The sequence below is a fragment of the Hypomesus transpacificus genome, chromosome 24 (assembly GCF_021917145.1).
Source record: "Hypomesus transpacificus isolate Combined female chromosome 24, fHypTra1, whole genome shotgun sequence".
NCBI classification, from domain to species: Eukaryota; Metazoa; Chordata; class Actinopteri; order Osmeriformes; family Osmeridae; genus Hypomesus; species Hypomesus transpacificus.
Window position 1 is genome coordinate 4,596,027 of NC_061083.1, and position 21,121 is coordinate 4,617,147.

Genomic DNA, 21,121 nt, shown 5'->3' on the forward strand with positions numbered 1-21,121 from the left:
TTAGAGGGATACCTTGAACAGGCCTAAGATTTTACAACAATAACATCAAACACTATTGTAGCCTTATATTTATACATCTATTAGAAATACATTTAATAACAGTACTTTGAAACACATGTTTTAACAGGTCCATTCCAAACCCATGGCTGTATTGTGCCTTGCCAAGAAATGCACCCCCTGCTAACTGACTAGGAAAGTGCCACATGCATGACACTTACTCTGGTTACTCATACTAGTCCCCTCACTGTACAGTAAGACTAATTTGATGCTGGGATATTCAGAACAGAAATTACATGGGGGTGCATTTCAGGGCAGGGCTGTATTGTGTCTTGCCAAGAAATGAATCTTCATACTGTGTTGCGTTTCTTATGTGTCGATGCGAGCATTTCATGTTTGTGGATGTGAGCTTTAAGTAGTATGCATGTGGGTGAACGTTTCATATGTGTATGTGTTTCATTAGTGTTTGTGTAAGGACAGTCTGAACTATTTCCTAAACGGCCCCTCACGTCTTCCACAAGACTGAAGCAAAGCCCGTTTCGTGACTGCGTACGTTTTGCCATAAGGGGGCGGTATAGGACCACATTGAGCCGTTATGGACAAGTGTGTAACACCATAAGTGTTCCCCCTTCTCGAGGGTTGAAAGCGGTGTAGGCAAAGGCAAAGAAGTTCTCGTTACTGTCACAATGTCGGGAGGTAGAAAACCTCGTTCGGTTGCAAACCCTTTGGAATCGGCGATTTTAACTCCCAGTGAGCGAATTTTGAAAGAATGCCACAGTTTATATATCGACAACGAAAACGGTAAATAAGTTCATACAAAGCCTAAACGAAATTGTCATGCAAAGATAGCCTACTCATGCAAATAGTATTGAAGTTATGTAATGCAACGGAGTATCCAGGGACTTGTTGCTTCTTCCTAAATTATACAAATATTATCAACAAACAGTATCAAACTGGCGTCATCAGTCAGTCGCTGACAGAAGGCTGTTTATGCTAAGAGATCGGAATCCCCCAGCTCTGAATAACTACCTACAGTATCCATAACATGTATGACCATGGCCAAACGTATGCGCCTATGCTGTAAAGCTGTCAAGTGCTCCATAAGTCTGGTATACAATATGCATAGCCTTTAAAAACAAATCTGCATACATTTCTTCTTGGATGTTTTCTTGGACAGTTCTAGACATAGCTAAGACTGTATTCGCTCGGCATGTTGCCCGTGGCTAGTCAAACGAGTGTTGAGTGAAAGAATGTGGAATTATAACAGATTACCTTGTTATCTGTAGTTGATTGGATCACCTTGAGTGGAAACAAATTTTGCCTAAATCCCTCTAAAGCCATTGCGGCAGCAGAGTGCTGCCTTTTGACCCGCTATGTATAGTGTCCTAATCAGATAGTTCAAATGCAGACAAGAGCATAGTATATGGCAAAGGCCTGTCTAGTAACATGTGTAGTACTAGCACTCTGACCATTCGGTCAAATGACATTACTTTCAGTATATCCAGTGCTTAGTAGTCATTGTTCAGTAGGGTTTGCTTTCCTTTCGATAATTATAAACGTTACAGTGAATGTGTTTGAACTGGCAATGTGCACCTACATCATCCAGCTGATAAACCTTCACGTTTGTGTGTTTTCAGGACTAGTAAAGATAGCAAGTGGCTTGGGAGTCCGGATTCTTCCTCCACGTAAGAAGATCATCGTGATGATTATGGGGAATCACTCTGCTGGAAAAAGCTCCTTTATTAACTGGTAAGAAACACATACTCTACCTTCTCTTAAAACGCCACAGCTCTGCTCACGGCAGGCTGGAGTGGAGAGAGTATACACTCTCTTAAAACATGATACTCTTGAGTGATGGGAGCACAGACACATATAAAACAGAGAACAGTAATTCTTCAACTCGAACTGGTGTCACATGGTTGTCCGTCCCAGGTACGTGGAAGAGCACATCCAGAAAACAGGAGTGGCGATCGAAACCCAGGGGTTCACCTTCATCACAAGTGGTCGGAAGAGAGAATCTCTGACGGTATGTTGATACAGCCCCAACCGTCGACACAATCCCAGAGACATTATATTTACATTTAGTCATTCAGCCCACGCTCTTATCCAGAGCGACTTACAGTAAGTACAGGGACATTTCCCCTGAGGCAAGTAGGGTGAAGTGCCTTGCCCAAGGACACAGTCATTTGGCACGGCCATGAATCGAACCGTGCAACCTACTGATTAATAGCCCGATTACCTAACCGCTTAGCCATCTGACTCCCCGAGAGAGAAGATGTCGACCATGCTGTTGAATTCACCCTGGTATTGTCTCAGTATCATCATCCCTAAGGAAGAAACGTGATTCTGACTTGAATAATAACTGTTTTGATAAAAATGAATGATTACCATTATGCTCAAGGATATGCCATCATGTTCATTATGGTTCTAGTTGCCGCTGTAGCAATGCTACTTAATGTGTCTTAGTCATCAGTATTAAATATTCAAGTAAGCTAGAAATGTCAATAGTGTGATTTTAACTGTACAAAGCACCCACTTTGGGCCATAGTAGAATGACAGTGCTGTGAGAACAGTGTGCGTGTGTGTGTGTATGTGTGTGTATGTTTGTGTGTGTGTGTATGTGTGTATGTTTGTGTCTGTGTGTGTGTGTGTGTGTGCTCGAGGCAGTCTCGCCGAGTGGTGATGACTCTGTCTGCTGCTGCTGCACACATACACACGCTGGGCTGGGCTGCACTGGCACAGGGGAGAGAGTGTGTGTGTGTGTGGGTGTGTGGAGGGAGGGGGGGGGGAGGGAGGAGGAGGAGTCTGCTTTGCAGAACAATCCAGGCAGAGGAACAAGCTCTCGTTCTCTCCTTCTCTTTCTCTCACTCTCTCCCTCTCTCTTTCTCTTTTCATTCTCCCTCTGTCCTACTGCGGTGAAGGGAGATGAAGATACATAATATAATTACTCAGGACAACCGGAGTGGCAGGATTATCTGCTATATACAGGCAGGGCTTAAAGCAGGCGCTGTCAGCGGCTGGGAGACGCAGCAAAGCCCCTGGCGCTGAGAGCGAGCAAGCTGGGGGGAGAGGACCAGAGGACCAGCCCCCAGCCGGACGGGCTGGGCGGACTGGACGGGCTGGACTCGTCCAGGCAACACGTAGTCGTATTCTGTCTGTTTTCTTCTCCTTGCTAATCTCTCTTCTGTCTTCCGCAGGGCAATGCCACGCTCCATCTCTACCCTCACTTCCGACCGCTCCTTGAGTTTAAAGGTAGGGCTCAGATGCCGTCTTTGGGTTCCTTGTCTGGGAATCTGCAAAGTGTTACGGTTGTTTATCAGCAGAGTCGTATTTGGCATCTAACCTGCACACTTTTTTTTTGACAGTTCTGTGTGTTTTTGTGAAGAGTTTGAGAGATGTCTGAACTTTTCCCATCTGCCACTTCAACATAGGTTTCCAAAATGCATAATTTGGTGGATTCTCTCTGAGATTAAATAAGATGTTGCTAAAATTGTATTTTCAAATCAAATGAAATTGAAAAAAAAAGAAGTAGTCATGCATAAATTCCCTGTTGAATCCTATTGAATCCACTGTGCCTTGGGTGGAATGTCCTTTAAAAGATCTTGTGACACAGATTCTTGGTCTCCACAGCTTCCTGTCTGTGTGTTTGGAGGTAGAGCAGAGCTTAGGTGCTTCATCTGGATGACTAACGCCTCTCCGTGTGTCATAGCCTATCAAGCTTTATCACTTCATTGGAAATCAGCTCTCAGTGTTCCTGCGTCTTCGCAGGAACCTCGAGTGTGAAACAAGCGAGAGGACGCCCTCCCTAAGCTCTCTCTCCCACGGCGGGTATCTGTGTGTTTCCTCAGATCTGTCAAAGCATGATATGTTGCTTCTTTTTACGGTGCTGGCCAGGTATGCTTTGAGGGCTTGGTGCTGGTGCAGGGGGGGGGGCACCTGCATGGTGAGGAGGTGTGGGGGGGCATGTCTGGGCGGGGCCATTAGAGGGGCTCCTCTGAGACACGGAGACGTGCAGACCGGGAGGGCAGCGGGTGTGGTGTGGGGACCTGAGGAGCCGCTGAGACATGTAGGGATACGCTAGCGAGGCCGTGCCCGGTGACACGTGACCCCCCCCTGGGGTCGAGGCTGGGAGCTGGTCCCCCTGGAGGATCTGGACTACACCCACGCCAGCATTCTCTGTCTCTGTCTCTGTCTCTGTCTCTGTCTCTGTCTCTGTCTCTGTCTCTGTCTCTGTCTCTGTCTCTGTCTCTGTCTCTGTCTCTGTCTCTGTCTCTGTCTCTGTCTCTGTCTCTGTCTCTGTCTCTGTCTCTGTCTCTGTCTCTGTCTCTGTCTCTGTCTCTGTCTCTGTCTCTGTCTCTGTCTCTCTCTCTCTCTCTCTCTCTCTCTCTCTCTCTCTCTCTCTCTCTCTCTCTCTCTCTCTCTCTCTCTCTCTCTCTCTCTCTCTCTCTCTCTCTCTCTCTCTCTCTCTCTCTCTCTCTCTCTCTCTCTCTCTCTCTCTCTCTCTCTCTCTCTCTCTCTCTCTCGACCTTCTTTTTTGTCTCCTTTTTCTCTCTTTCTCACCTTCTCTTTGTTTGTCTTTCTCTCTCTCTCGCTCATTTTGTTTTTGCCTCTGTTTCTCTCTTGCTCTCCCTCTCTACATACATAACGCTCGCATGTCATGGCGCCTGAGCATGACTCATCAAAATCTTTTGATATCGTTCTATGAGAAATGCTCATTTTCGCATAGCATGTTCTCTAACCCCGTTTCTTTTGATGCTTTTAAATTTGCTCAACATTATTTGGTGTCTGTTACCCAGCATAGACGTCATCAATGTTGTGTCACGCTGATATGTTGTATTACCCCTCAAGCAGTTAAAAACAAATTTGCATGTCAAATGTGACTAGCTGAAGCCTCTCGTCAACCTGTTAAGCCGAACATTTACACAGCTGACGATGAATCCATCCCGGCTTTGAATAATTTAGAGAAGAGGCAACATGGGGAAGGGTTTTGAAACGTGAATCTGTGGTGCTGCTTGAAGGAAGGTGGTGTTGGGTCTGCTTCACTGCGCTCCACGGGTCAGCGTCCCCTTCAAGGAGAGCATGATGCAGCACATTTGCAGCCCTCTGGTCTGGTCTGGCCTGCCAGGTCGACGCCCTGCGTTACTGCCATCCTGCGTTAGTGCCATCCTGCTGAGGAGGTCACGGTCAATCGGGAGGGGCTATCACTCACGTTACCTTTTCACCTCTCAAAGAGGCTTATGGGGTTTCATTCACTTAAGGATCTGATGGTATAGAGATGAGCTGCTTTACCTAGATGCCTCCCTTGCATAAGGAAGACAAATCTCAAGGTCCTGGCAGTCTTGGTCGGAGGGCACAGGACCCGGTCTGAACACTCCAGGAAGGTGAATCGTAGGTCCGTGACCCTCATCGGGGTTCGGAAGTTTTCCATCTTGCCGTTAAGCGGCTCGCCGTTTAGCCGTGTGACCGGGGCGTGTCTTGCGGCAGCGAGGGCCTGTACGTGGGAGGCTGTCGGGGACGCTGGGGTGGGGTGGGGGGGTTGATGGAGGAGGCATAAGGCCGGGTGGATGGAGGAGGGGCCGTGGGGGGGATGCTAATGTCCACGGCAGCAGCGGGAGAAGCAACACAAGGGTCTGATCTGTATTGGATGGTAGCACCTGCCGCCTGCTAGGAGAAAGCCCCCGTGTCATCAGCAGAGGGAGGGGAGGGAGGGGAGGGGAGGGGAGGGGAGGGTGAGGAGGGATGGATGGGAGGGAGGGAGGGTGAGGAGGGATGGAAGGAGGGGAGGGAGGGAAGGAAGGATTGAAGAGAGGAGGGAGGGTCCCTCTACAGCCATCCGGTTCTGCTGCTCTCTTGGAGGGAGGTGGCTCTGTGTGTAGGCGTTGCAGTCTCGCTCCCAACGTTTGCTGACTAACGTGAGGCTACTGTGCGTTGCTTCACAGTCGTTCTTCACTGGCTAGCTTTATGTCCCGCTTCTCTCCATAAAGCTGCCAGTTGAAGAGCTGTTGTGGGTAACCATGACAACCAATTTCTCTGCCGTGCGAATGGAGCGAGAACTTAAACTTTTACTTTTACTTGAACTTTAACTTAAAATCCGTCCGATTCGACTCGTGGCGTCATGAGGATTTTCTTTTTGTTAGTTCTCCCTCTTTTGCGACGTGGCTGTTTGCCTCGGGTGATCACAGTTCGACAACTGTCTTCAGATAACTCATTAATGAAATGGGATCTCAGAGGCTCAGGTACAGTGTCTACGCAAAACAATCCAAAGCAGGCTGTTTCTGGCAATACAGAACCAGTTCAGAGATGTGCGGTACTTGGAAAAGTTGATCTGGCTCCTGGTCCCGTCTCCCTCCAGCTTTCCAGGTATCGACCTCGCTGCAGCTGCCGCTAACAAAAATTAGCCCCATTGGGGCTGACAGTCTTCCGTCGGTCCCCCTTACCTCGTACCTGTGCCCCTCCAGACAGCACGTACACACACGGTGTGTGTGTGTGTTTTTTGCAGGTGTCACTGACTACCTGTCAGCTGAGATCTCCACCTCTAAGCAGAAGAAGTTCAGCCTGGTGACGTTTGTGGACACGCCGGGCCTGGTGGATGGAGACATGATCTACCCCTTTGACGTCAACAGGGCCATCACCTCGTTTGGTAAGACAATGGATCTGGCAACAGGGCCATCACCTCGTTTGGTAAGAGAAAGGATCTGGCCTGGCTATCCTTATGAAACCAGAAAAAAAAGAAGATTTTTAAATGTTGTAACAGAGAGTTTGCTGATTTGCTGTTGTAATTCTTCTGAAATCGGATTAACAAATTCGATTGATTTAATTAACTAATCAGAATGACACAGTTAATCCTGAGGTCATTCTCATTTGCGACATTAGAAAGCCCAGGATGTTCTCTCAATTGGAAGAAGAAAAAAAAACGACATACCAAGGGCAGTGTAGTTACTAGACCAAAACCAAGGTCCACTACATTGGACATCAATTAATGGCTGTGTGTTAAGAGGTTTTAGTGTGGCTGGAGGAAGGACTGCACTGCACCACCACTGCATAGTAGGCTGGGTTCCTTCTTACAGTATCCCCTAATCCAGATCCCTTTTGGGGGTGATTAGTCACTGTGTGGCTCCACAGCCTTGTTAGTGGAGGTTACATCAATCCCAAGCCGCCTCAACGCCGTCCTTTGTCTCTCCGTAGGCGAGCAGGCCGACCTTGTCTTTGTGTTCTTCGACCCCATGGGCCAGGCGCTGTGCAAACGCACCCTCAACATCGTGGAGAACCTGAGCGAGAAGTGTGGAGACAAGCTGCACTTCTACCTCAGCAAGGCAGACGAGGCGGGCAAGGAGACTGACAGACAGGTCAGCACAATCTGTCCTTATGGAAGCCAGTATCTGGTGAAAACAGGCGTCCATCTAGAGGTCAATGATGACGATGATGAATAAAAGTCTTCATTTTGCAGACACTTTTACCTAAAGGCAACGTGGAGAGGAAGGGAATCAAACCTGCTACCTCTTGAGTTAAAGATGATCTCACTGAGCTATTCTTCCTGGCTGACTCCTGTCTCTCTCCTCCACAGCGTGTGATGATGCAGATCGTTCAGGAGCTTTGTCGACGACCGGGCCTCAATAAGTGTGGTTTCGACATGCCCACCATATACATCCCCAACCCGCAGAAGGTGAGATCAGGCACGACCAATCGATCAGGCATGACCAATCGATCCACAGCTCTCTCACGTTGGGATCTCTACATTTAGAGCTGGTATGATTTTATACCAGACGTCTAGAGACCATGAGGCTTTTCTAGAACGTTCCTCCTCAGTGTGATTTCTGCAATAGGTCTCTCCAGCTGAGACAGAGCTGTTGAACGAGGTCTGGATTTACGACCTCCGACCCCCTCTGATATCGAGCAGCCATTGATTGCTGGTGAACGTAGATTCTCCCTCTCATGGCATGTGCTGTCTGGATGGGGGAGCACTAGCACCAATCGGGTGCAGAGAGAGAGTTACACTCTTCTTGACACGGCAAAGAGAGTTACACTCTTGTCTCCGGGACGTGGGGGGGGGGGGGGGGGGGGGGGGGGGGGGGGGGGGGGGGGGGGGATGCAGGGGTTATAAACCAGGGAACTTGATCAGCCAAGACTGACTGTGACAGCCCCAGGCCTGACTTATGCCCCCTCCCCCCCCTGTGCTCCAGGGCTCAGCTTGTACAACGGAACTTTCTGGTCTTTCCACATTCCACACTCATATACATGGGATGTATGTCATATGTAAGAACATGTTCCTTCTGTTGCAACATACTTCACGACCCATCTAATAATTGCTATAGCGGTAATAAAAAAACGAATTACTGTATTTGAGACAGTGTTTGAGGAACTCGTCAGAAAATCTTACCGTAAAAAACATCGCTCATCCTCGCTTTGTTCATTCTGCTGATCGTTCTGCTGCCGCCCAGCCGAGTCGCTGCGTGAACCAAATCGATGTCGTGTGTGAGACGATTGAGAAGACCATCAACCAGGCGGTCCAGAAGACCCTGAACCAGCTGGAGAAGGACTGTGACCTCATCAGCTCCACTATCAACAGTAAACTGGTCCAGGACAGGTAGGGAGTCCAGTTTGGCCACCTTCAATGTAGCCATCTTGATGAACCTGTAGAAGATGAGTTATTTAATCAAGCTAATCAGTGGTATTCAGTTTAATATATATGCCAAATTCATATTCATAGCTAATGGTTTACTGTAGGTAATGTCTGTTCTTACAGATACCTTACCATTTGCCTCAGTCCCACAATGCACCACATCCATCCTCTTCCTGTTCCCGTCTGTCTCTCTGTCCGCAGGGCCACGGCAAGCTCCAATCACAGCACCCGCCTCCACTCCTTCCTGTGTGGCGCTCTGGGTGTCTTCCTCCCCTTCCTCTTCATCCTTAGTTTCCTGCTCAGCACCTTCACCCGGGACGAGCTGGACGAGCTCCTGGGGGAGGGCGCCGCCCGCACCCTCTCCTTCGTCACGGTACGGACGGACGCCCCTGACCTCTGACCCCCCCCCCCCCCCTCTCAGCTGTGTTAGCTCTGCTGGGGAAACTGCTGCACACCCTCAGTGGTAGCTCTGCTGGGGAAACTGCTGCACACCCTCAGTGGTCTGCAGGAAACTGGAGGATTTCTTGTTGTTTAGATGTTAGGTACAGCTGTTGAACATGAGAGACTGAAGGGAGAGCATGTTAACATTGTGTGGAATGTGTTAGCATTGCTACGTGTATGGAAGACGGCAAAGCTAAGGTAACCTCCCTTATTCTTTTTTTCTCTTTGTTTATGTAACTGACGATTTCGTGCTTGCGTCACCAGGGAGTTGTCGTGTATCTGTGGGACTGGATTCCAGAAGATGGACAAATACTGTTTGTGATCCTCTTTGGTGCTTTCTGCTACATCCTGATATGGCTGGCCAAGTATTTTGCACGGTAAGCAGAGCTAGTCCCCAATCACTGTCCCTCCCTCTTTCCCCTCACACACTCTGTCATACCCACACACACACACGCACACACACATACACACACAAGCACACACACTCACAATCTTGTGATTGTGCCCCAGCCAAAGTACTAGGACTCTCACGAAGAAGGAAAAGAGAATCCTGTCTGAGTACACAGATTATGTCCAGGATGTCGTCAAAGCCAAGAAGGTGAGAAAATACCTCTGATCTGATTCTAGATTGTTCTTGTGGAACATACAAAGTAGGAATCGGTAGGTTACACATCAGTTAGGTTTACGTATTAACCTTGAAATAATAATGATGTATTCATTTAGTCAACGCCATTGTCCAAAGCGATGTACGGGGGGGGGGTATTTGAACCTGTAACCCCTTGACCTACAGTCAAATTCTCTACCACTTACATTTACATTTAGTCATTTAGCAGACGCTCTTATCCAGAGCGACTTACAGTAAGTACAGGGATATTCCCCCCGAGGCAAGTAGGGTGAAGTGCCTTGCCCAAGGACACAACGTCATTTGGCTCGGCCGGGAATCGAACTGGCGACCTTCAGATTACCAGCCCGATTCCCTCACCGTTCAGCCACCTGACACTCACTTAGCTATATACGTGCCCAAATGTGTTTCCCATGCCATCATTTCATCTTTCTTCACAGGGGAGACTGTATGAAGAGTATCTCCAGCAGTGTGCAGCTGAATATGACTTCTGATGAGCAGACAGACTGAGATGTCATGCCGTCTTGTGTGTCGCCGTGGCGACACTCCAAAGGATTCTCATGCCAAGGGTGCTTGTTTGATCATTTTAAAAACTTAACTGGACCATACCTGTTTTATGTGATTGATTTGAATTGATTTTCTAAATGAGAAGATATACTTAAAATAAGCATTAATTCAGAGTCCGTGAAGTGCCTTAGGGGAAACTGTGATTGTCATTACCGATGACAGAGGTGAATTTGTGATTATTGTTGTGTATTTTGTGATGTGTGTAATATTTGGATCTGGAAGTATGGAGATGTTTACATATAAATTCAAGCTTTCCTAGTGACTTATAAACAAACTTCCATATTTTCCAACAGTCATTTATATCTTATCATACCGTTGTTGAGTGTACATCCTTTAGTATTTTACTATTACAAAATGATTTCATATTAGAAAGCACTGCCATATACATAAAAACGTTTTTTAGAAAAAGGGTTTGTTCCTTGGATGAGATCAGTAACCACATCGTTGTTTTGTAGTAGTTTTTCAAGATTTAAATATTGCCAGTTATATTCTGAGAGGCCAGTCCCATTGGTCTCCAGAGGTCCAGCTGTCTCTGCTGGTAGAAACATGGATGTGTCGTCTCCACAGAGATTGTATTAGTGTTCAGGAAAGACAGGATTGTCTGTTGAATGGTTCACAGAGCCAGTAAAACTATTGCTGCCTGTTTGTCAACTGTGAAGTTTCATGCACTTGTGTATTTCCTGTTGTTGTCGTCTTCTTGTGTAGCTCAGCCTTAATTTTAAATTCTGTGTTGTCCCCGTTACGATGCAATTCATCTACCAGACAATATGACACGATCAGCCCTGTCATGCCTTCAATGACTTCTGTATTCTGATCCATTTGTTGCTCTCACGTGGTGTGTTCGGGGTACTTACTCACTAAGAAATATATTTGGGATATTTGCAATACTTCTTAAAAACATTTAGTCATGTGGAAAAAAATAGAAGTGTACAAAGGTCTACCTGGTATGTTTAGGATATGGGGGGGGGGGTGTAATGTAATGGTGCTGTTCCCTGCCTGTTTGTCTATATTTAAATGATCAACTAAGGTACTTGATCTTTTTTGTTCTTTTAAAAAAAGTGTTTAAAAAAATGTCTCATCAAATGTCTTCCTCCAAGTATCTGTGAATGTCATAATCGCAATACCTCACACATGAGGCATTTTATTATTAGAAATATTTAAAATGTCATATTAATAAAGTGCATAATTGAATCATTCCTAATCCGAGTCAATTTTGATTCACAAACAAGTTCAAAGCAGTAAAGAACCCATTGTTGAAGATTTTTATTTCAAAGTTTTGTTATAAAAATACCATTCCAAGCTTTTCAGTATGAAGAATATGCTTTTCAAAATGTTGGTTAAAGTGTTGTATTTTGTCTACCTCATGGCTCAAGTATTTTGGAATCTTCAACTTATTAAAAATACGAGAATGGGAATGTTCCGTCACTACACCCCTAAAAGTATTAAAAGCTGATTTTCAACGACAATGATAGTTCACGAAACAGATCATTCCTATCTGTTATACCAAAAGCAACAAATATTTTGTTTTTTTATTTACGCAACAGGACCATATCCACTATGACAGGGCGTCCCAGCTCAGTTCCCTGAGTTTAGTAACAAAGAACATCCATATTAGCTTATTCCTACCAAACTACCAAAAATAACTTTTCAGCAACTATTGCATCTTATTTAAAATATCAATGGCTGTTTTAATTTGGTTAGAAAATACTTCTATTCTAGTGCACAAGCAGAGGCATACAGTAGATTTAAGTATATTTTCAATTTTTGTTTGTGCAATCTACGAGCAAGGCAACAAAGTCACCAATAGGAAGAGGTATGTTGTAATCTTAATGCTAATAGCATCTTAAAGCACACAAGTTGTCTTGTGGAGATATCATGCGCCTCTGTGTTTGTGTACATTTGTGTCAAGTGGGGAAAAGGAACATTCAGGGCAGGGATGCAGCTACAGATAATGTAGCTTTCGCTGTTGCATTACTTTGCATGGGCTTTGTGCAGTTCACAGTTTATGTCAAGCTAACACATTGAAGGTTTGTTTTACGAGGTTTCTATTTTGCGGGTAGCATTTCTCTATACTAAGTTGGGGGTCAACAAAATATTATTTCAACTAAAATCAGATCCATAGTTTAACCCACATAAGCATTCTCAACCAAATACTTTTAAAAATTACGTTTAAATTGTACAGTCCTGTTTTTGTTACAGTGCATTGAAGATTATAGCTATATACAAAGTTGCATGTACAAAAAATGTTAACACACCTCTCTGGACATGTAGACCCAGCATGCAGTAGCAAAGGCAGCTCATCCAGTATTGCTTCGCTGTGATCGGATAAAACATTACTGTCATAACCACAAGATTTCCCATCACAGTAAAACTGTGTATGGCACGCACATTATTAAGGAGACAGTCAGTGTATTGTACAATCCCATCACCAATAAAGTGTCTTTATAGAATGCAATGTAAAACAGTGACCGTCTTGTCTTCAGGGTTCAGGGGAGGGGCTTCCACCGGATCAGACCAGGTCTGCAGTTTGTCCACAAAGTCCACGAGATAGCTGCACCAGAAGGGTCTATAGTTCAGTGTCCTGCAGACTCCAGGGACACAGAGAGGGCTGTGGCCATGGGGGTCATCACTGGGAGTCTTTGTTTATCAGCCAAGACATGTCGCCTGTCCTACAAACCAGGACGAAAGAGCACAGATGTAATGCGGGTTGTAGCCATGGTGACTGAGGCAGGAAGAACCTTCATCTGGTTGAGAATATTGATTCTCAACCACAGACACCATAGACTCCATTAACACAACAAGGTGATGAATGAAAGGTTGAAACAGTTGGTGAAGAGAAAAGAGGCACGTTTTCGTACTTGCCAAGTCGGGTTAACATCCTTCATTTTTTTGTGCGCACAATTAAAACGAGAGATAAATGCGAGACATGAGACAGTTGTTTTTACAAAAAAACAACACTAAAGAATAATACAGACACATACTAACATCAAAGGCAGTCATACATATTGTGGTCAATTGTTAATGGTGGACAAGCTACATGAAAATACATATCAGATTTGAATTATACAAACATGATGTTTTGCACTTTGGGATCTGATGTGATCCCTGTAAATTCACAATCATCTTTCAAGTTCTCTCTTAAATGTCCAGTGTTGTCCTCCGTCTCTGTCGCAAACCATAAAATAACCCCCACCACCCCCAGAACAACCTGTGTGCCCCTTTTGCCCCCTGTGCGCAAAAGATTCCAAAAGTGGAAAATGCACTTACTCCACATCTCTCTTCCTAATCGTCTTTCCCGACCCTAAGACCTCCGCCACACGGGACACAATAGGGTCATAGTTCATGCTGGCCACGGCCACCACCTCCTCACTCCTATAGACGGGGGAAACAAACCAAACACAGGCATCTGAAAGTCACCAGTCAGAGGAGGAGTTTCGTGTGGACTCCTCGGAAGGTAAGACCGTGGGTGTGATGCGAGGTCAGAACCGGTAGAGGGATCGTGTTCGTCGAACCTCCCGAGCCGCGTTGTGTGAGTGACAGAGGTGTTCTAACACTTACTTGGTATAAAACGCCACGAACCTCAACTCCTCCAGATCCCCCTGGATGACGACATCATCAAAGCCCTCCCCATACCCTGCGCAAAACAGTGTTGTTTACTATCTGTTCCTCCCCAAACTCCCCTCAACATGACACACAGACTCCTAGTTCTGGTCTCACAGCTAGATGGCAGTAAGGAACCCTCTAATTTTAACGTACAAAAGAGTTTGCAGGTCTGGTCTGGTAAGCAAGTCATGAATAAACAAGGCTATAGATTAGTTCCCCACATATTCGCTTCAACTGGAAGTTCTAATCGTCCCCCCCCCCCCCCCCCAGTCCTGTTAGCCTGTGTGGTGGAAAGGCTACAGTACGTTTACCTGCATAGCGTAAGCTTTTCCCAAACATGGCCGACCAGAAATAAGGCACCGTTTGAATCTCAGTGGCTTTCCCCATCATGCTGAGGGCTGCCACTCTCCCTGTCGATACAACACAAAACAACAACAGTACAGAGGATGTTTTCATGACCTCCTTCCTGTTTCATGAGGTCAGAGGTCACGGGGAGCTCGGTCACGTCAACAGACCGTGGGTCTGGCCACGGCGGGAGGGAGGGGGAGCGGGTGTGTGCAGCTGGTGGGGTTTGGATGTGTGGGATGCATAGCGCTCACCATGAACATGGGCCATCTGCCAGTGAGGGATGTTCACCTTCTTGTTGCCGCGCTGAAGCAGAGGAAACGTCACCACGTCTCCTCCGGCGTACACACCTTCCACGTTGGTCTGCATCATCTGGCGGCCAGAGGAGGGAACCAAGCGGCGGGGGCGGGTTTAGATGGCTCAGCGTCCATGGTCCACAGGCCACTTAGGGGTTTGTGAATGAAACGAACGTTGGGAATCGGTGGGGATTTACCTTGTTGACTGTGATGAAGCCCTTTGAGTCCATGTGAACTCCGCTCTGCTTCAGGAACGCCGTGGCCGGGCCAGACCCTGCAGGCCAACACACACGACACACACCAGGTTACCTGTGGCATGACCAGCAACAACCACACCACCAGTCAGCGAACGTCTAGAAATTGCCTGGGAAGGATGCTGGAAGGTTGAGCCCAGCAAAGAGTAACCGAAACAATCCTAGGAGGTGTCTTAGTCGTCAGGTTTGAACTGGCAATAAACAGGCCGGTCTTTGATCTGACCTGGACGTACCTGTGCCGATGACACACACGTCTGCCCTCAGCACCTTCCCGCTCTTGAGAACCACCTCCTTCAGCTGAGGAGGAGGCAGAAACAGCAGTTAGACCCACAGCATCTACTACGGCATTAGATAACCGCTCTGGTAATTCCTTCCCGAGTACAAAGTTCCGTTTTCTGCTGCTACTTTTGCGAAAGTAACCCTGGCACCTCTCCTGTACCAGTTCACACCCTAATGGGGGAAGGGGGGGGGGGGGGGGGTTGGTAGTAATTTCATGGCTTATCCTTTGTTTGTCGGCTGACTGTTGATAGTCTGGGCCCGACCACTGGGCCTGCTCTATGAATGGGCCGTGGGGGCGAGAGAGAGAGCGAGACAGACAGACAGACAGACAGAGAGAGAGAGAGAGAGAGAGAGAGAGAGAGAGAGAAAGAGAGACTACTGTGCATCATGTCATGCTGTTTCTCTCACTTTCTGAATACCTGTCCATGATGACCCCGCATCTCTGAAACTTCGTTCAGCATGTAGAACTTCACCCTGTTCGTCTCAAACAGCTGCAAAGACACACACACACACAAGCAAAGACACACACTTGTTTGCCAGAGTGAAATATTGTCTTTCCCTTTGAGGTCTCTGGTGCTTGTGTCAGAGGATCAATCAAGGAATGATTTGCGTGTACAATGGTGCTTTGTCTCAGTGAGAATGCTTTTAGACGTGGGCTGTAAGGAACCTGATTTCCCTGGAGGAGTAGGGAGGGGGGAAGGGGTGTGGGGGGGGGGGGGAGAGATCTCTACCTTCATAATGGCTTTCCCTACTTTCTCCCCAAAAGCTTTCCGGAAGGGGATGGCTTGCATCCCAATGATGGAGACGGAGTGGGCCTTGTCTGTTAGCGCTGCCGCCACCTCCATGCCTGGTTCAGGGGATACACAGAACACATTCTGTTACCAGGCTACCACAAGGCAAGTACTCTGGTATTTCCTGGGTCTAGTTCAAGTATTTAACTTAGTTAAGGCTTGAAAACTGTTTTTTTTTTTTTACCAACAAATGAGGTTCCCACTATAACTGCATTCTTGTTGTTGGCGAGAGTGGCTATGCTGTTAGCATCTTCAGGGGTCCTGAGGTAAAACACGTTCCCGACATCCTTGCCTATGTAGTTCATGGGCTTCGGTCTTAAGCAACAAAAAAGTGCATCGTGTCAAGAAAGGAGCTAAAGTTCTCTACAGACAGAACTACTAATTTCCAATAAAACATGTCACTTCTCACCTGCTTCCTGTGGCCACGAACAGCTTCCTGTACTCCATCTTGAGGCCGTCCTGAAACGTGACCGTCCTCGTTTTCACGTCCACAGCCACCGCCTGAGACATCCAAACATGGCAGATTGACACAGGGGACATGATGACTCTGAGCCACACATCAAACAGGGGGTGCCCCTTGTCCCAGGGCCCCCCGGAAGCCTGGCCTCCCGCCTCTCACCTCCTTCTCGGTCAGCAGCTCCACGTCGTGGCTCTGGAGGAAGTCGACCGAGCGCAGGATCAGCTGCTCCGCCGTGCTCTCCAAGGACTGACGGGAGGAGATGGTTCACGAATCAAACACACACAGGTTTTTTTTCTCTGTGGTTCAATGAGTGAATGCAATGTGAAGACGTTTCCCAGTGTTAAAAAAGTGGCTTGGATGTCAACGGAAAAGGATCTTCCCATCGTTTTTTCAGGACCAACAATAAAATTGTCCAGAAATGTTGTCTCAGGATTACAACTTAAGATCAGTTCAAATTGTACTAACACTCAATAACATGACCAAACTGCCAAAACATTTCAAGCATGAAATCTGTGGGAGAAAAAGTAGCTGAAAAATACAGGAACTTATACAAATAATATGGACGGGTTGGACAGAGCAAATGCTCATCTACAAGTAGTTTTCCCTGTCCAACTCAAACAAGGCTTGTATCAACAACACTGACCGGAGGGACATCTGTGTGGTCTTTGTGATGCACCGTGGGTCTCTGTACAAACCTTACTCAGTTTAGTCCTGTCGTAGGGCGGGTGTTTGTCCATGGTCGCCATGACGATGCGGTCGGTAAAGCCTTCCTGTCTCAGCGTCTCGGCGCACACCAGAGCAGCCGGACCTGAGAACCCAGCAGAGCGCAGGCCCAGGGTCAACCACAGACACCAGCAGAGCGCAGGCCCAGGGTCAACCACAGACACCAGCAGAGCGCAGGCCCAGGGTCAACCACAGACACCAGCAGAGCGCAGGCCCAGGGTCAACCACAGACACCAGCAGAGTGCAGGCGCAGGGTCAACCACAGACACCAGCAGAGCGCAGGCGCAGGGTCAACCACAGACACCAGCAGAGCGCAGGCCCAGGGTCAACCACAGATACCAGCAGAGCGCAGGCACAGGGTCAACCACAGACACCAGCAGAGTGCAGGCCCAGGGTCAACCACAGACACCAGCAGCCATCGTTCAACCAGATGGCCGGTGTTGGTTTTTGGGAGAGTTAACGAACAAACCCCTCACCTGACCCGATGATGAGGATGTGGCTGAATCCTGTGCTGGAGTTGATGACTGCTGAACACCGCGACATGACCTTTGACCTCTTCTGGGACTGTAGATCCTGCAGGGGTCAGAGGTCACAGGTTACAGGTCATAGGTCACGGAGACGTTTGTGTTTATTTACCTTTAACAACACTCGCTGAATATTCGCCTTTATACCTGCTTGTTCGCTCGAATGATCACCTTGTCCTTTTCAACTCTGACCTTAAGTAAACAGATATGAAGTGTACAGTTTTTGGAGGACTTTTAGACACAGGACAAGGCAAGGAATGTGCATGACATCACCAAAGAGGAGGGTTACCTGGAAGGTGGGCAGACTGTCCAGTCCGGGAAAGTCCTCAATGTCTCCCGTAGCGATGTTGAAACACGCTCCGTGCCAGGGGCAGCGAACATGCCCTTTAGACAAGACACCTGCAGTACACAGGAAAAGCATTTCCCACAAACAATGAATCACTCATATCACTCAGAGAAGATTCTAGGTATCACAGGGAAGATTGACGAAACTCTGACTCACCTTTGACGAGAGGTGCACCGTAGTGTGGGCACTTGTGACCGATGGCAGAGAACTCTCCGTGCTCTTTAATCAGCAGAGCTCTGCCAGTGCCCAGGTCCACCTCTCGCATCCTAAACACACACACACACAGGCAGACACACACACAGGCAGACACACACACACACACAGGCAGGCAGGCACATACACACAGGCCGGCAGGCAGGCAGACACACATCAGAACAAATGCTACTGCTGCAGATAAGAATACATAACACAGAAACCCTAGCATTCTGCATGTGACCGGGCTAGGGTGACCACGGGGTGTTTTTAGATCTTACTGTCCGTTCTCCAGGTCTTTGACGTGACAGACAGAGGCCTCCACGTAGTCACGAGGTTTGTGGTAGAGCCGGGCGGAGGAGTCCTCATCGGAGCTGTGCCCCAGCGCCCCGTTGGGTCGGCAGTCAGAGAACGGGCTCGCCTTTCCGTTTGGTGACATCACGTCCACTTCCTTTTCTTTCTCCAGGAGGGTTAGCTCCACTTTTACCTCAACTGTCGGACACACACACACCTCGCAGTTGAAAAAACACTTCTTAAACAGATATGAAACACTACTCAAACAGATATGAAACACCACTCAAACAGACACTCTCCAAACCTAATATGTCTTTCTACCTCTGGGAACATACTGTATCTGAATAATGATCATTGTTATTCAGCAGTCTGCCATTGTTTAAATAGGTCTGCAAAACTGGCCTGGCTGTAGAAATGATTTAGGGCTACCCAAATTCATCAGCAACACAACGTCAGCAGCTCTATCCCCCTGACACTCTGTCCACACAGTCGTTCTACTAAGTAGAGGGCCGCTGATAGACCATTCATCATTACATTGCAGTTCTGGGATGCTCTGCGTTCAAGGGTTTGCATGTCTACGTTTGAAGGGGCCGGTTGTGTAACTGCTTTTCACTGCAGTTCTAGCTTTATCTCTTCGGCTGGAAAAATTTGCTGACCATCCGGTTCTTTACTCTGTAATCTGTCTGGAATTTTCACCTGCTGAGTAAGTCTTAATTAAAATCAATGGAAAATCAGAGAGGAAAGAGCGCTCTATTCCCAGACTTACAGGAGATCTTTCTTTCAAAGACACACTACATCTTTGAAAAAAACATCCATTCATGCTTTTTTGTCATGTATCTGTTATGCTACCTGTCCATTTGATTCCACATTCCAACATGAAGTCAGTTTTGTGTACGGTTTGTAAAAATGCAATCAAATGTATTATTTTCACATGATTTGCTTTCCCTTTTCCATTTCAATCTTTCTTTCCCACCCTCTCTCGCTCTCTCTCTCCCCCTCCCAAACACACACACAGCCAAGTCAGACAGAGACAGCTGAATTGAGCACTATTCCTCTTCAACTGAACAGTCTCATACCAGGATAGGACACCATCTCCTAAGTCATGAGACAATTCCATGATCTACTTGAGCTGTGTTCTGTTCATTTGGTTAATGATCTCGCTCGGTGCTCATCACAAATGGGTCAAAGGTCATGTCCAGAGCCTTTTAAGTTTAATTGACTTGGACTAATTCAATCAGGGAGCCTGACTGTCCCAGCAGGGGGTCTGACTGTCCCAGCAGGGGGTCTGTACGATGCCACTCCCCCCCTCAGGGCACAAACCTGGTGTCACTGACGCCTCGTACACAACCACATTGCAGCTGTTTTCAGTTGCTACATGTAGCCTCTGTAGCTTTCAATAATTTCAATGGTCTCTGTCATTTTCTGTAGTTTCAATCATCTTTTACGAGTCTTAGCTTTGCCAAGCAATTCCCTGAGAGCAGAGAGATGCAGCACTTTGACGATTAACTAAAGACTCAACACAAAGATAACCCAAGACAAACTGCCCGCCTCCTCGAAGACTTGTGAAAACAAGACCACATTTGAAACAGCCATACATTGGGACACATTTCATGCCTGTGTTTTACTACGTAATCCTCTTGAACACAATGCAATCGAGAGCATTAAAATTCCTCCTCCGCCCACCGCCATGCTACAAAGGCAGTCAGGAGAGCAGTGTGTATGACCTATATATAGAAGGCAAACAAGTGCCAATTATTACAGGATTTGGGAGGGGGGTGGATTGGAGTGAGGGCGGGCGGGCGGGTGGGCGGGCGGCTGCCGGGAAGGGCTGGTGGTCACCTGGTTTGGGTTTGGAGAAGCATCCTCCCATGATGGGCCCAGGGTGGAGCCAGCAGGCCTGGCGGAGGAGGTGGAGGTGGGTTGGGGGTGGGGTGGGACAGGGTGGGGGGTGGTGGGGCTGCGGGGGTCAGATCCTCAGGCTGGGCCGTTTGGTCGCGAGAGAACGACAACAGCGTAGGCGGGGTACGAGTTCCTGCAGGTCCAGGCCGGCCATCGTGGACATCAGCTTCTCCACATCCCCTAGAGACAAGAGGACAACACAGGGTGATCTGACCATGAAACGCCCCAACATCCCACACCTCATCACGACATTGTGGTTACTGTGCAGTTACTTCTCCTGTGTGGGTTGTTCATAACGGTGCAAGGTTAAAACATAACGGTAAAAGGATAAAAATGCAGCAAACAAGTCTAAAACTGCTACAACAGCCATCGGTATCCACGGCACCTAAGCAACCAGAAACCAAACAACGACGGCGCTTTAATTGAATAGAAGAAGAAGTGCGTAGTTGTCCACAAGGCTCTCAACTGTAGATCAGGCCAAACAACATTGTTTCTGATGTGACAGAGGGCTCTCAGACCAACACATGAAGAAGAAGCTTCGTCGAAAAGAATAGCTGCCCTCTGTGTTGGTCTGCTCTGCTGTGAAACGACATGCCACCGAGGAAGTTAACAGCAGTGGTGGCAGCAGTGGCAGGCATGTTGTGAGCGCGGGCATTTGAGCGTGCGTGTCCTCGTAAAGGTAGCTAGGGTTAATTAGGAACACTTTCCCACGGTCGTCGTCCCTGTTCGTGTTCATGAATGCGGCTCGGGAAAGTGTTAAATATAGGACAATGTTACACAATGTAGCAACCCATCCTTTAAGATGTCCCTCCCTTTCTATCTCTCTCCCTTTCTCTCCCTCTCTCTCCATTTTTTTTTTTTTTATCAT

At 47.5% G+C, this 21,121-nt stretch overlaps 2 protein-coding genes across 4 annotated transcripts; one reads left to right on the top strand and one right to left on the bottom strand.

Moving 5' to 3' along the window:
- The first annotated feature begins 630 nt into the window (after positions 1-630).
- Positions 631-11,441, top strand: si:dkey-98f17.5 (uncharacterized protein LOC569123 homolog). Its single transcript, XM_047048497.1, has 12 exons — positions 631-798; positions 1,635-1,746; positions 1,930-2,023; positions 3,195-3,249; positions 6,497-6,637; positions 7,183-7,343; positions 7,562-7,660; positions 8,436-8,581; positions 8,819-8,990; positions 9,323-9,435; positions 9,569-9,656; positions 10,121-11,441. Exons 1-12 carry the CDS (start codon positions 684-686, stop codon positions 10,172-10,174), a joined length of 1,350 nt encoding a protein of 449 aa, XP_046904453.1. The 5' UTR covers positions 631-683; the 3' UTR covers positions 10,175-11,441.
- A 1,368-nt stretch (positions 11,442-12,809) lies between these two features.
- LOC124486721 (apoptosis-inducing factor 3) lies at positions 12,810-20,260 on the bottom strand. 3 transcript variants are annotated; one of them, XM_047048490.1, is made up of 19 exons: positions 20,194-20,260; positions 18,342-18,552; positions 18,025-18,134; positions 17,812-17,921; positions 17,670-17,714; positions 17,475-17,571; positions 16,971-17,083; positions 16,435-16,521; positions 16,225-16,316; positions 16,000-16,130; positions 15,756-15,871; positions 15,444-15,515; positions 14,979-15,042; positions 14,689-14,765; positions 14,450-14,567; positions 14,162-14,260; positions 13,806-13,881; positions 13,515-13,619; positions 12,810-12,916 (listed from the first exon to the last, which is right to left on the bottom strand). In XM_047048490.1, exons 1-19 carry the CDS (start codon positions 20,222-20,224, stop codon positions 12,874-12,876), a joined length of 1,797 nt encoding a protein of 598 aa, XP_046904446.1. In that variant the 5' UTR covers positions 20,225-20,260; the 3' UTR covers positions 12,810-12,873. The 3 variants fall into 3 exon arrangements, with proteins under 3 accessions (XP_046904446.1, XP_046904445.1, XP_046904448.1); XM_047048489.1 differs by having other exon boundaries at positions 12,810-12,934; positions 13,512-13,619; XM_047048492.1 differs by having other exon boundaries at positions 18,342-18,569; positions 20,193-20,224.
- Between the last annotated feature and the right edge of the window lie 861 nt (positions 20,261-21,121).

Bases quoted from the DNA above. Each gene is read 5' to 3' on its own strand.
- LOC124486721 (XM_047048489.1), bottom strand. From the start codon at position 20,224: ATGGGAGGATGCTTCTCCAAACCCAAACCAG. The intron at 14,568-14,688 runs GTAAATCCCCAC...TCTGGCCGCCAG, and splicing joins GCTTCATCACAGTCAACAAG to ATGATGCAGACCAACGTGGA. The intron at 13,882-14,161 runs GTAAACGTACTG...TGTTTTGCGCAG, and splicing joins GAAAAGCTTACGCTATGCAG to GGTATGGGGAGGGCTTTGAT.
- si:dkey-98f17.5 (XM_047048497.1), top strand. From the start codon at position 684: ATGTCGGGAGGTAGAAAACCTCGTTCGGTTGCAAACCCTTTGGAATCG. The intron at 2,024-3,194 runs GTATGTTGATAC...TGTCTTCCGCAG, and splicing joins GGAAGAGAGAATCTCTGACG to GGCAATGCCACGCTCCATCT. The intron at 8,991-9,322 runs GTACGGACGGAC...TTGCGTCACCAG, and splicing joins GCACCCTCTCCTTCGTCACG to GGAGTTGTCGTGTATCTGTG.